Source organism: Pristis pectinata, chromosome 2 (genome assembly GCF_009764475.1).
Source record: "Pristis pectinata isolate sPriPec2 chromosome 2, sPriPec2.1.pri, whole genome shotgun sequence".
Classification (NCBI taxonomy): domain Eukaryota; kingdom Metazoa; phylum Chordata; class Chondrichthyes; order Rhinopristiformes; family Pristidae; genus Pristis; species Pristis pectinata.
In genome coordinates this window covers 111,775,311-111,789,632 of record NC_067406.1, presented here as the reverse complement: position 1 = coordinate 111,789,632, position 14,322 = coordinate 111,775,311, and the positions used below count along the sequence as shown (strand labels likewise).

The 14,322-nt window shown below is 39.2% G+C and overlaps 1 protein-coding gene across 1 annotated transcript in view; it reads left to right on the top strand.

Annotated features, from left to right (window-relative positions):
* Window positions 1-14,322, top strand: part of ttc29 (tetratricopeptide repeat domain 29) — a 166,667-nt gene that overhangs the window by 27,189 nt on the left and 125,156 nt on the right. The window contains exon 4 of the mRNA XM_052009550.1: window positions 12,684-12,907. Within this exon, the coding sequence (XP_051865510.1) occupies window positions 12,684-12,907 (224 nt within the window). The remainder of the gene's footprint in view (window positions 1-12,683; window positions 12,908-14,322) is intronic.

Here is a 14,322-nt window from a genome sequence, read left to right as displayed (position 1 = left end):
TATTGAGGGAATGATGGTGTTGAACGCTGAGCTGTAATTGATAAACAGTAGCTTGATGTATGTCTTGTGTTTGTCTAGGTCCTCCAAAACAGAGTGGAGAGCCTGTGAGATTGTGTCTGCAGTAGACCCGTTGTGGCAGTAGCCAAATTGCAGTGGGTCCAGGTCCTCGCTCAGGCAGGAGTTAATTCTAGCCATAACCAAACTCTTGAAGCACTTCATCACAGTGGATGTGAGCGCTACTGGCCGATAGTTGTTGAGGCTACTCACCCTGCTCTTCTTAGGCACCAGAATTATTGTGTGGTTATATACCTTCACTTGAGATTGAGAGGTGCGAGACCTTAATGTGATACCTGACACAACATATACCCTTGTCTTTTCTCTGTTTTTGTTACAAGCTGAGCCACAAAAAGCTTGCCTGCTGTTGACTGACCATGTCGCACTTCCCTCAATGCGGTGATGCCATGGTGAGAGGCCTTTTAAGATAAATCCTCATTAGTCATTAACAACTGTAATTGCAGCTTCCCCTTTGATCTAATACAGGTGACCCCTGCATTACAGCTGCTTGAATAACGGAAATTGGGCCTTACAGAATTCACAAATCACGACCCAAAAATTTGATAAGATGTGCTCTCATGGAATTTATGTGGAAAAAAAAACCCACAAAATTTATTTTTTTCAACTCACATTTATTGACAATTTCATGAAGTGGAAAATCGCGATTGGGACCATTTTCTAGGAATGCAACCCTCCATAACGCAGTGGTCACCTGTAATGTTTTGCACCCCCTTCTCCTTCCCTACCCTGAATAAACAGTTCTCTCTTCTTTTCCTGCTTGATACCTGTGTCATATCTTTGATGCAATTTTGAATTGCATTCCAGATGGTCAAATACAACTTCAGTGGTTACAGTGTGGTTACGCTTCAGTGGAAGTTACATACAGTATTTACAGAGGGGCTACATTTCAGGTGGGAAAGTACAAGCTCCAAGATTTCCAGGCATCTCTTTTCCTTAGTGTGGATAGTCAGAGAAGAAAAAACATGGCTAAATTTAGCAAATATGCTTTTCTCTCTCTTGTGCTCTTTCTCTTTCTCTCTCCTCACAGCTTGTACATTTACAAAGCCTTTGGTTCTCTCAGGGCATACTGGATGTTGAACTTTGGTAAGTCTCTGTCTATCTGGGCCACAAACTGCTTTTGCTCTACAGTCGCCTGGCTCTGTTAATGCAAAGAAAGTGTCCCTGCAGTTATGAGTGCAATAATGTATGGTGGGAAGTTAGTTCCAATCACATGAATAATTCAGAATGGACAAGGTTTAGTTTCAACTGTAGGCTAAATCCCGTTTCTGGTTCATTGCAGAATTCTGTAATAGTCAGAAGCAATTGTTCATTTGCACTCTCCACAATGTATTCAAAATAGTTCACAGTGTAATAGTGATTATACTAATAGGCTTTTAATCCAGACACTTGAACTAATGATTTGGAGACATGAGTTCATATGTTACCATGTTAGGTTGTAAATTTCAATTCCATCAATTTAAAACAAGTTTAGAATAAAAAGGTTGTATTTGTAATGGTGGCCATGAAATCAATGGATTGTTATAAAACTAGATTTACTAAAGCCTTTCAAGACAACAATGTGTTACCTCCTTCCTTTTATTCCATGGTCTACTGTCCTCTCCTATCAGATTACATCTTCTTCAGCCCTTTGCCTCTTCCACCTATCATCTCCCAGCTTCTCACATCATTCCCACTCCCCCCTCCTAACCATCCCCACCCACCTATCTTCCCCCTCACCTGGATTCACCTATCACCTGCCAGCTCGTGCTTCTCCCCCTTCCCCAACCCTTTTATTCTGGTTTCTGCCCTCTTTCTTTCCAGTCCTGATGAAGGGTCTCAGTCTGAAACGTCAATTGTTCACTCCCCTCCATGGACGCTGCCTGACCTGCTGAGTTCCTCCAGTATTTTTTGTGTGTTGCTCCAGATTTCGAGCATCTACAGTCTTTCTTGTGTTTCCGGTGCGTTACCAGGTTTGATTGATGCTCGAATTATCCAATCATCTCCAATCTGGCTGGGAATAATTTTCCAATCTGGAAAACATATTAGGTGAAATTTCAAAAATTGAAATGGCTGAACAAAGTATATTATATCATTTTGGTCTATTATATTCTTATACCTGCAAAGTGATATGTTATTTGTTATAGAGTCACAGAGCAATAAAGCATGGATACAGGCTCTTCAGCCCAACGAGTCCATGCAGATGACGGTGCCCATCCAGCTAGTCCCAACTTCCTGCATTTGGCCCATATGCTTCTAAGTCCCGCCTCTCCATGTACCTATACAAGTGCTTCCTAAATGATACTATTGTACCTGCCTCAACCACTTCCACTGGCAGCTTGTTCCATATACTCACCACCCTCTGTGTGAGAAAGTTGCTCCTCAGGTCCCTTTTAAATCGTTCTCCTCTCACCCTAAATCTATGCCCCCTAGCTTTGGACTCCCCTACCTTGAGGAAAAGCCTGTTACTGTCCACCTTATCTATGCCTCTCATAATTTTAAACATTTCTATAAGGTCACCCCTCATTCTGCTACGTTCAAGGAATAAAACGTAGCTGGCCAACCTCTCCCTGTAACTCAGCCCCTCTGGTCCTGGCAACATTCTCGTGAATCTTTTCTGCACTCATTCCAGTTTAACCACATCTTTCCTATAACAGTGTGACCAAAACTGTACATAGTGCTCCAAGTGCAGCCTCACCAGTGACTTATACAACTGCAGCATAATGTCCCAATTCCTATACTCAATCCCTGACTGATGAAGGCCAGCATGCAAAATGCCGCCTTCACCATCCTGTCTACCTGTGACACTGCTCTCAACAAACTGTGCACTTGTACTCTTAGGTCCCTCTTTTCCATTACACTCCCTAGTGCCCTACTATTCATAGTATAAGTCCTACGCTGGTTTGACTTTCCAAAATGCATCACTTCAAATTTATCTATATTGAAATCCATTTGCCACTCCTCGGCCCACTTCCCTAACTGATCAAGATCCCCCTGTAATCTACAATAACCTTCCTCACTATCAACAACACCTCCTAATTTCGTGTCATCTGCAAACCTACAGATAAAGCTTTGTGCATTTGCATCCAAATCATTATATGAATAAGAAGGGTCCCAACACTGACTCCTGTGGCAAACCACGAGTCACCAGCCTCCATTCCGAGAAACAATCAACAACTACCCTCTGCTTCCTTGTTACGAGCCAATTTTAAATCCACCTAACTAGCTTTTCCCTGGATTCCATGGGACCTAACCTTCCAGACCAGCCTACCATGCGGGATCTTGTTGAAGGCCTTGCTAATGTCCAGGTAGACAACATCCATTGCCCTACCCTCATCTATCTTTTTAGTTACATCTTCAAAAAACTCTAAAAGGTTCGTCAAGCATGACTTTCCATGCACAAAGCCACGCTGACTCCTCCTACTCAGACTCTGTCTATCCAAATGCTGGTGGTTTCTGTCCATTAGAATTCCCTCCAGTAACTTCCCCGCCACTGATGTCAGGCTTACCGGCTTGTAGCTCCCTGACTTGTCCTTGCTACCCTTCTTAAACAACGGAACAACATTAGTCACCTTCCAGTCTTCAGGAACTTCAGCAGTGGCTTTTTTCTTATTTTTTTGTTATAGCAAAATTTACCAAAACCAGAATTTTTTGTTATAGCAAAAATTAGCTTTGTAAGTTGAAGGCACATACCTGAAACAGTCAAGGGTATTACAGCTGAAAATTCATAAATCAAGCATTCATAAGTTGATGAATTATTACATTTGCACTCTTGCAATAATCCCACTCAAAGTTAAGGCAGATTTTCCAATACCAAGCAAATAGATCCACTTGTAACTGCATGTACTTACCATTTTTTGTTTTGCCTTGGAAGTCTGGCACTCCGGCTTAGGCACGCATTAACTTCCCTGTCTTATGCTATCAAAAGTCACCTGTGTCTGTTAATTCTTGCTGCATCAGACCATGTCTTTGTGCCTGTAAGTGCCAAGATACCCTTGATTTGCTGTTATTCTACTGGAAGATCAGTAGTGATAATTCTGAGTTCCCTTCACTGTATCTGCTCATAACACAGTGGCACCACGTCATGTATACCAGATCTCAGTATACAACTCCTGTACTTCCCTAAAGGCAAATGGAGTTGAGGTATCCTTTGGTTAAGTTAATAAGTTGTTTTACTCGACAGTAGAACATTAAATATGATATAAAGCCACTTGGTACAATGAATATATCTTCTTTGTCCCTTTTCTTCCAAAATAAATACACAGTCCAATTACTGAACTTAAATCCACAAAAAGGAGTGGAATTGCTGTAGGCCAGTTTTCTTAACTGAGATGACGGCCAAGGACATAGTTCTTAACCCATTCAGAAAGCCCAAGGCTGGCCTGAAATTAAGCCTGTTGTTATTTGGATGAGGTGCTGGAGCTTATTAATGCACCATTGGCAGCAGACCTAATTTATAAAGATGAATCTTTGGCTGCTTGCCTCTGATGGTGGCCTGAAGGCAACTCCCAGAATTAAGGGGCTAGTGGGTGAAATGTGCAGGAGGTTGGAGTGGCAAGAATTGATAATATATAACTGGACAGCTTTGACAGCCAGTGAGCCTGGGGGTGTGGTCTCACCAGCTGTCAAAGCCATTCAGGGGCAGAGCTGGACACATGTTTGGAAAGCTTTTTACACTGCCCCAATTAGCTGGGGGATAACTTGGGTAATTTGCTGTCTTGGAAGAACAGCTTTTATATTATCAAACTGCCATCCCTCTGCCAGCTTTTATTCTTCTTATGCATTGACTGGCTGTCCAAGCTTTAATCAAGTTATTCTGAATTCCTTAACCACTGCCCCAGCCTTCCAATGGACTGAATTCCCCATACATTAGCGCTGTTCCTTGGATTTCTCATTTGGAGCTGCTTTGAGGTTATATTCCCCTCCTATCTTCATCATCACCTGTCATTTCTAATTTTTTCTTCACATGCATCCTGTTCCCTAGCTCCCAACCCTGCCCTAACTACACCCACCAAAGTTAGAGTAGGCACACACCTATATAATTGGTTATATGGTCTAGATCCCTCCACGACTGGAGAATTACTTTACTAATGCAACTCTGTCCTTGGCCATCTGAAGCAATCATTGGCTACTTCTCCCCTAGTCTCCTGTATTCCATTATTTAGGTCCTCATGGCTATACTGCTGAATGCACTTTAGCCTTGTTCTAGAAGTCAAGTGTTAGCTTAAAATAGGCTGCACGGTAGTGTAGCAGTTAGCATAACGATAACACAGCACCAGTGACTGGAGTTCAATTCCCACTGCTATCTGTAAGGAGTTTGTACATTCTCCCCGACTGCGTGGGTTTCCTCCAGGTGCTGTGGTTTCTTCCCACATTCCAAAGACATACGGGTTAGTAGGTTAACATGGGTTTAATTAGGCGGTGTGGGCTCCTTGGGCCGGAAGGGCTTGTTACTGTACTGTATAAATAAAGTTTTAAAAAAAGTTAATGTTTTAAAGCTCCCTTGAATATATCTGCAATGGTTTCTTCAGTGAGCTCCTAATCTTTACTCCTTTTGTGAATCTTCATTCCTTTTGTGGAGGAATGTGTGGAAGCTTGCAGCTCTTGGTATGGGAGATGCTGAAGTCAGCAGAACCATGTCACTGAACAAGAATTCAGGCTGAGTACCTGTTCTGTCTCATTGGAATCCATTGCCACAATCTTCCACACCCTTTTAGTAGCTAGTGGATGCTACTCACCCATCCTACATTCTACCCTCCCTTTATGCAGTTTCACTGTTGTAGCAGGTAGCATAGAAAGTGGAATGATAGACTAGAGAATGATCAACACCAAGCCACTCTGGAGTTGTAATTACCCCTACATGCTGAGTGGAACAGAGTGCCAGACCTTCACCCATCCTCCTCATAGCACTAAATTGACTCTGAAAGCTGAAAGGTCCAGTAACCTAGAGGTCTTTTACTACTGTTAGGCATAAATCAAGTGCTGAATTCAAGTTCCTCAGAAGTTACTTGCAACAATGTTCTGTTGTCACTAAACCATGGCAAGGAAATTAATTTCTATATTTATCTTCAAAATAACTTAATTTTATTAGTGGAATACTGATTGCCGTAAGGTATTTATAATTTATACATTGAAGTGACTCCCTTTGTGCAGTTAGTATTTTTAGATCTTTTGATATCTAAGTTCACCATCACACATCAGAAAAAGATTTAAACAGATACTACTTTGAAGTGATACCTGATTCAGAATGCATATTAAGCAAAAAAAGGTGAGATAAACAAATAAGAACATGTTTATTTTTGATTCTTCTACATTTATTCTGATCAAACCAATTTGTTTTCCAAAAGTAGTTTTTAATAACAGAAATTCACCTTGAACCCTGTTTAATTATGGAAAAATGCTGTTGCAGAAAATGAGCAAGAACTATCCAGAACAGTGTTTTTCAACAGTGGGTCTAATCAATTTTGAAGAATTTACCATGCCAACTTCACAAAATATTATTTTCTTGTCTCATTTTCTTTTACAAGCTTGTTTTAATTTATAGACTCTTCAAATCATATTCAAAATTCAGTGTCCATCTTTCAAGACAACCTCAAATACTAATACGTAATTAGTCTTTGCAATTGTTCTAAATTTCCAGCAGGTGCTCCCAGAGATTACAGATTGCACAGATAGTGTTATCTGTTATTTGATGAGTCTTAAATAATTGTTCCACTATTGGAACACTTTTTGTTTGAAGATTCCAGTATCAGGGGAAAGCTGGCACTCCAATTATGCAAATACTGTGTTTGAATCTCCATTGAAGTGCACTATTCCATGGTGAATTTCAATCTAAATCTAAAAGCAGCAGATACTGGAAATCTGAATTGAAACCAGAAAATGCTGGAAATACTCAGCAGGTCAGGCAGCATATGTGGAAAGAGAGTGTTTCTAGCACTTTTTGTTTTATTTCATGGTGAATACTCACCTTTTACTATTTCTAAAAAAAATGAGAACTAAAATTCCTTTAGAGCATCTTTAGCAATTTGCATCTTCCTCAGCTTGCCTCCATGCTAAATATCAGGTTCATTCACATGGTGAATTGGTATATCTTGAGCAGCTACAGGCTGATTAATGTATCACCTTGGTAAGATGGTGTGGGTAGATATATCTTGCACACCTTGATGCAGCATAAATGTCCAATGCAGAGTAATGCATTGCATCAAGCTAGAAGAGTCAGTGTCAGTATTGGCCAAAAATTGGAAAACATTTTTACACTCTCCAGATTTGAATGTACCACTTTAATTAATTTAGGGAGATTGGCAGTTGCAAATGTCTCCACCTTGCTTTGCCAAGATCAGCATTTGGTAAGTAAACTTACTTAAATTTGTTGTGGTGGAGCAAATGAGATGGCACTGGAAAGAATTCTGATGTTATTCCATTAGTCCCACCTCTTTCTGTGATATCTGCAGAGAGGAATTGGACACAAAATTGTGTATCGTTGACTATTCAAATAATGATGTTCTGTGCTTAGAATTTCTAGCTCACAAATAATAGTACTGAAAGTACTATAATAGTACTGTTTCCAGCAATGGTAGTACTGTTTAATAGTAATAATAGTACTGTTTCCAGCAATGGTATAGAACTTGATGGGGCAGAGCATTACATAGTCCGTATCATAGGTTAAATTTTTTTCCTGTACCTTTTAGCTCAAAAATATTATTTGGTACCCCAACTTGCTGGAATTGCAAGCTTAAAAAAGAATGGCACGCAGTTCAAAAATATGACTTGGTACTCCAGCTTGCTAGAGTTGCAAGCTTAAAAAAAAGTGGCATGGGCAGCAGGACATCCAAAGGCTCACTGAATGGAGGTAGCAAGAACTGAGCCTCCGAGGACACAGTCCTCCTTATCCCTGTAACTCCTAAAGCATTATGGCCTGCTACACCCCTCTGCATCTGACCTTTTGCACATGTTGGATTTCAATGTAGATTATGCATTCATTTTCCTGGGTTCAAGGTTCTAAACTTCTCTCTCTAAGCCTCTCTATGTTTATCTCATTGTTTAAAGTTCTGCTTAAAATGTGACTGCTTGACTCACCATCTGGTATCCTATTAGGTAGATCAGTGTTAGATTATATTTCATAATACTCATATGGAATGCTTTGTGACATTTCACTATATTTAGTATGCTACATGAATGTTATCAGCCAGTTTGCTTCATCAGCAGTTTAGCCCTATCGTATCAGAGATATTCTCTTTGTCATATAAATCAGACTTTTGTCCTCTGCAGTTGAAGACAATTTGTTTTCTGTCTTTGACCTGTGATGTTAATTCACATTCTCTTTCCACAGCTGCTGCCTGACTTACTGAATATTTTCAACATTTTCTGTTTTTATTTTGGAATTCCACTGTCTGCAGTTTTTTTGATTTTCTTTATCTGTATAATCTGTTGTTATTTAACCTTAACCAACTGGAGTTAAGGATTGAGAAACAAATGAGAACAGGAGAGGGTGAAATATATTGGACTAATTAGAGTAAAATAAGAAGAGGAAAAAGAAAGGGAAAGAAGTGTTAGATTAAGAAAGAGTGAGTTTCCTCCAGGTGTTCTGGTTTCTTCCCACATCCTAAAAAAATGCAGGTTGGTAGGTTAATTGCCATGGTAAATTGCCCTGGTGTATTGGTTAAAGGTAGAATCAGGAGAGGAGTCGATGTTAATGTGGGGAGAATAAAGTGGGTTAGCATAGTATTGATGTAAAAGTGGTTGGCTGATGGTTGGTGTGCATTTGGTGGGCCGAAGTTTCCATTCTGTATCTCCTTATGACTCTATGAAAAAGGAAGGACTGCTGTTCAGGCCACGCATGGATCACAATTCTTGATACCAGTTTGTGTTAATTCAGTTTTTCAAAGGTTACCTCAATATGGTGCTTAGCCTCCTTTCTGAATATGTATTAAGCATAAAATCTATTTCTGGCACAGTCTCTCCATTCCTCTTTTGCCACATTACTAAAATGATAGACAGTGCACTTCTAGTGCAAATGAGCATGTTTCTTGTCTGCCAAATTGATTCCTTAAGCAGCAGCAAATTAATAGCTACTTAAGAATGTCACAAGGAATATTTTAGATATTGAGGGAAAGATTAGGTATCACGAAAGATGCTCTTTGGGAGTAAGACCTGAAGGAATTTGGCACTGAAGAGCATATCTTCCAGTAATGTCAAATCTAATTAGCTTCCTGACATAAAATAGAGAAAAGGACCAAAACAAAGTGATGACAGGAAAGCATATTTATTGTCCTCATTTTTCGGAATGTGGGTGTCAGTGGTAAGGCCAGCATTTATTGCCCACCCCTTAATGCCCTTCGGTAAGCGCTGGTGACCCATCTTCTAAATCCACTGCAGTCCTTCTGGTGAAAGTACTTGTGCAGTGTTGTTGGGTAGGAAGTTCCAGTATCTAGACCCAGCAATGAATGGCAGTATATATAACATCAGTGATAGGGAAAATGCAGGAATCTATAATACAGGATGTCATAATGGAATACCTTGGAAAGAATAACAGGATTGAGCAGTATCAATATGGTTTTGAAAGAAAAAAACATGTTTGACTAATCTGCTGGAGCTCTTTGAGGATGCAACTCATAGAATAGACCAGTGGAAGTAATGTATATGTATTTCAGAACGTGTTCAATAAGGTTCTGAGTCAAGCAACTACTTGGCACAGTCATACTCACAATCAACATGTCAAGAGGTCTCTATTACCAGCAGGACAGACACACCAGATGGGGAAATACAACGATATAAAACTGCTGATTACTGCCAACTATCCCCCCTCAGTTCATGAATCATGGTTTTACAATTGTTGGAAGAATCAAAGAGAGTAGCATTGCACTGAATGTCTCTTAGGGGTGAGGGTCTTGAATGTCCATCATCAAGAGTGACTTGGTAGGACCACCATTGACTCTGCTAGCTGAAGGATGTGGCTGCCAGATTGGGAGTGAAAAAACATGACAGATAAATATACTTAACCTCATCCCCATCAATGAATAAATTGATAGGAATAACTATTACATAGTCTTTGTGGAGACATGGTACTGTCTTCAAATTGAGGTCCTCTTCCAATGTATTGTGTGGCACTACAATCATGCTAAAGGATAAAGGCAGATCTGGCATCTCCAAATAAGGAATCCAATTTGGAGCTTTGGGCCAACACATCCTGTAACCTCATATTCAGTATATCTCTCACTTTACCATTACATTTACTAAAGGGATTAAATATGGAATGAAGAATGCAGAAGGCTGTGCCATGAGCTGCAGTAGACTTACCTAAAAATATCCCAATTTGGCAAAAAAACCAAAAGTTAAGATCAAAACTCTACACTGCTGCCACATGTAGTCATGAATGATGACGGGCAATTAAACTGCTAATGGGAAGAAAAGAATCATAGCCAATCCCAACCATATTCATTCAGACCCTTTGGGCTTGCTTCGCCATTCATTAAGATCATTGTTGATCTTCTGCGTTAGCAGCATTTTTCAGCATTATCCCCATATCCCTGTGTTCTTTTAATGTCCAGAAATCTATCCATCATTGTTTTGAATGAAGATAATGACTGAGTCTCCATAGCTCTCTGGGTTAGAGAATTCCGACGATTCACTACCCTCTCAGTGAAGCAAATTATTTCATTTCTATGTAGCCTACCCCTTATCCTGAAATTGTGCCCCCTGGCCCTAGACTGGTCAACCAGGGAAACATCCTCCCTGCATCTGGCCAGTGAAGCCCGTTAAGAATGTTGTAAATGTCAATGAGATCTCCTTTCATTCTTCTAAACTTGAGAAAATACAGTCCCAGGCTACCCAGTCCCTTCTCATTAGGCAAACCTTAGTGAATCTTTGCTATTTTCCCTTTATGACAGTACATCCATTTTGGAGTATGAAAATCATATCTGTGCACAATACACCAGGTGTGGTCCCAGAAAAGCCCTATACAATTTGAATACAACTTCCTTACTTCTCTTGTAATAAAGGCTGTCATACCATTTGCCCACTTAACTGACTGCTGCATCTGCATATTGGCCTTCAGAAACTTGCATAGAAGCACATCCATGTCCCTTCAAACATTACCAACAACTTAACAAATATTCCATTCTATTTTTATATGCACCTTATTTGCTGCATGATGCTTCATCTACTATGTTCTCACCCACTTGCGCAGCTTGTGCATACCTTCTTGAAGCCTTTTTGTATCGTCCTCCATTCTCACAATCCTATGTAGTTTAGTGTAGTCAACAAACTCAGAAATAAGATAAATCATTGATATAGATAGTGAAGGGCTGGGGCCCAACCACAGACTCCTGCAGTTCCTCAAGAATCATATCTTGTTAACCTGAGAATGTCCCATTTATTCCAACTTTTAGCTTTCTGTCCAATAATCAAGTCTTATAATTCTTACTTACTCTTACTTTATTACCCCCAATTCCACATACTCCACCGAGAATCCTTAATAAAAGGTGGTATTTCAGACTCTGAAGTTTTGTGGCAATATACCAGATTAGCTGTGGTCTTGTATATAGAATATTATCTTGTGATGCTGTATCCTTTGCTCTTGGTTTTTCTAATTGGGCATCATGATGTAGTGCACCGACAAGTAGAACCTTTGACCATTGATGACTGTTATTTCTAGTTAAGTATGAGGAATGAACACACGAACATAAGAAAAGAAGGGAGCTGGCACCTGACCTAGTCAGCTGGCACCTCAAGCCTGCCCTCTTGTTCAATAAGTTTGTGGCTAATCTGCCCCAGGCCTCAACTCTTTTCTGTGTCAGTTCCCCGAAGTCCTCAATTCCTCAATCTTTCAAAAGTTTATCTGTCTCCTCTTTAACTATCTCCAGTGATCTCCACCACCCTTTGGGGTAGAGAATTCCGAAAATTCACCACCCTCAGTGAGAAGAAGTGCCTATGCACCTGTTATTTAGTACTATGTCACCTTGTTTGAGACTCTCCTGTTAACAGAAACATTTCAAAATCCACCTTGTCATGACCCTTTAAGACCTTGTATGTTTGGAAGTTCAAGATTAGCAGACTAATTCCGTAGTGCAGGAAAAAAGTATTTTAATCTCCCCTGGAATACCCCACTAACTCCTTTTGCATATGGCATCCAACTCTGTTACCATCACCTTTGGAAATGTGAGTTCATTCACCTTGGACTTGAAAGATAGAGTATTTTATAAGCGGAAGAAGCTAGGAACAATGCATGAAGAGTGATATTTAGCAATCCATAATGGAAAAATACTGAAGCTAATGAATGGATATAAAAATAATTTTAAAAGATTAGTGGGAGGCTGGGCTTTACATCAAGAAGAATTTCCCACTTTGAACTCCACCTGGCAGAATTTTCCCATTTTATTTAATCTATAAAAGTCCTTCACAATGTGCTCCTTCCATCTAAACCATTTACTGGATTGCAAGGCTTTTTATTATATATTTAATTAAATCATGGCTGATTTACTACCTCAATTAAAATATTTTCCTAACCTGGTTAATTATAATTTTCTGCCATGTTTGAAAATGAAATAACTGGTTTATCTTTTCAAACTACAACATTTTACTGAAAACAATTCTATTATACTTCTTGTGAAAAATTTTCCCTTTTCCTGTTCCAGTTACAGGAATTCATACAGACACAATATCTGTTTAGACATGCTGCGGCAAGGTTATCACAAGTCCTTTTCCGAGTTCACTGCTCTGATCTTGCATTGGAATGCTGTAAGGGAGGCTGCAGGCCCAGGGTCAGACATATGGATGGAAGAACCATTGGACAAGCAACATAATAAACTGGATCAGCTTCAGTATTTCCTTACAAGGGCTGAGGCAGCCCAAAGAGCAGGTAAATGGAGGTCACAGGTATTGGCAGCAGTAGTGCTAGGCTGGAGGGGGATGAAAATACTTCCAGGTAACAATACATATTTCTGAAAATTAGTGCATAAAATCTTCATTTCAGAAAGCTTGTAGATATAATACAGCAAGTGAACATCTGAAAGTATGAAAATATAATATGATAATTGAATAAGTTTTAGAGATTTGGACATTTACCTGCACCTTTATGGAATTTCCATTTTGATTCATTAATAGCATGAATGAAAATAGAAAGGGGTCGTATCTCTGAAAGCTTTTTGGAGATCATTTTTATTTCATACAGATGAGTTTTTCAGGTTGAAATTTACAAATGCATAACGTTGGATATGTAGCAGTAGGTGTCTGAACATGTGTATAGGCATCTCCTAAAGCAAGAAAATATTAAAGTTACATTGATCTTGTACTCATTCACTGTTAGAGTGAAATATACAAGGTGATTTTACATTTATATTGGAGTGTGGGATGGGGGAAATCAGTTGACTGATCATGCAAATATGTTCACAGAAACAGAAAATACTGTAAGTCCAAGGGTCAGAGAGAGAGCTCCATGGAGAGAGAGCAAAGTCAACATTTCAGATCAATGACCCTTGTGTTAATGTTAATTCTTTTGTTAATTCTTTGTTACCCTTTGTTAATTCTTTTGTGGGAGTTATTACAAAAACACACTAGTGCAGAATTTGCTGGAGTGGGGCATCTCACATTATGCTAATTTTTCCTGCACCTTTCACTTCAATAATGTTTTTGTCCTGCAACTTGCTGGAAGAGTAACCTGATACATGCAAGAACAGGACATCAAGAAAGCTGATAAGCAGTAGGGCAAATAATGCATTGTCTTAACTGATAATAATAAATAATTAAGAATTAAATAGTTGAATGTGAAGAAGATAAATTACAGTGGGTGAATTCAATGTCAAATCATTTATAGAAAGATAAACATAGCAAAGATCAAATTAAGAATGTGAAATAATTGGGACAGGAAAGTACATAAACCTTTCAAATGATGTATTTTTAAAATATCTACAGCAATAATTCATGACCTGTTATATTGAGAGATCACACTTTCAGATGTTTACTTGCTGGGTCAGAGAAATTGATTGGCAGTCATTGATATTATCATGTTTGATAAAAAGATACTTTGATTGTTAATTACTAGATTTAGTTCTTCTGTGGTGAGTTTAACAGGTGACTAAATGCAGCAGCTTAATGAAAAACATGCAATGATTGATGGTGAGATATTGGTTTCAAAAACTAATGGCACTGTGCAAACAATCCTAAGACAATTCATGAGGTATCTCACTCTTTCCATTTTATTGTTTCATTTTCATTGTGCACAGTTCACCAGCAATTGTATTTTTAGTAAATTCTGGGGCTTAATTATTAACTAAA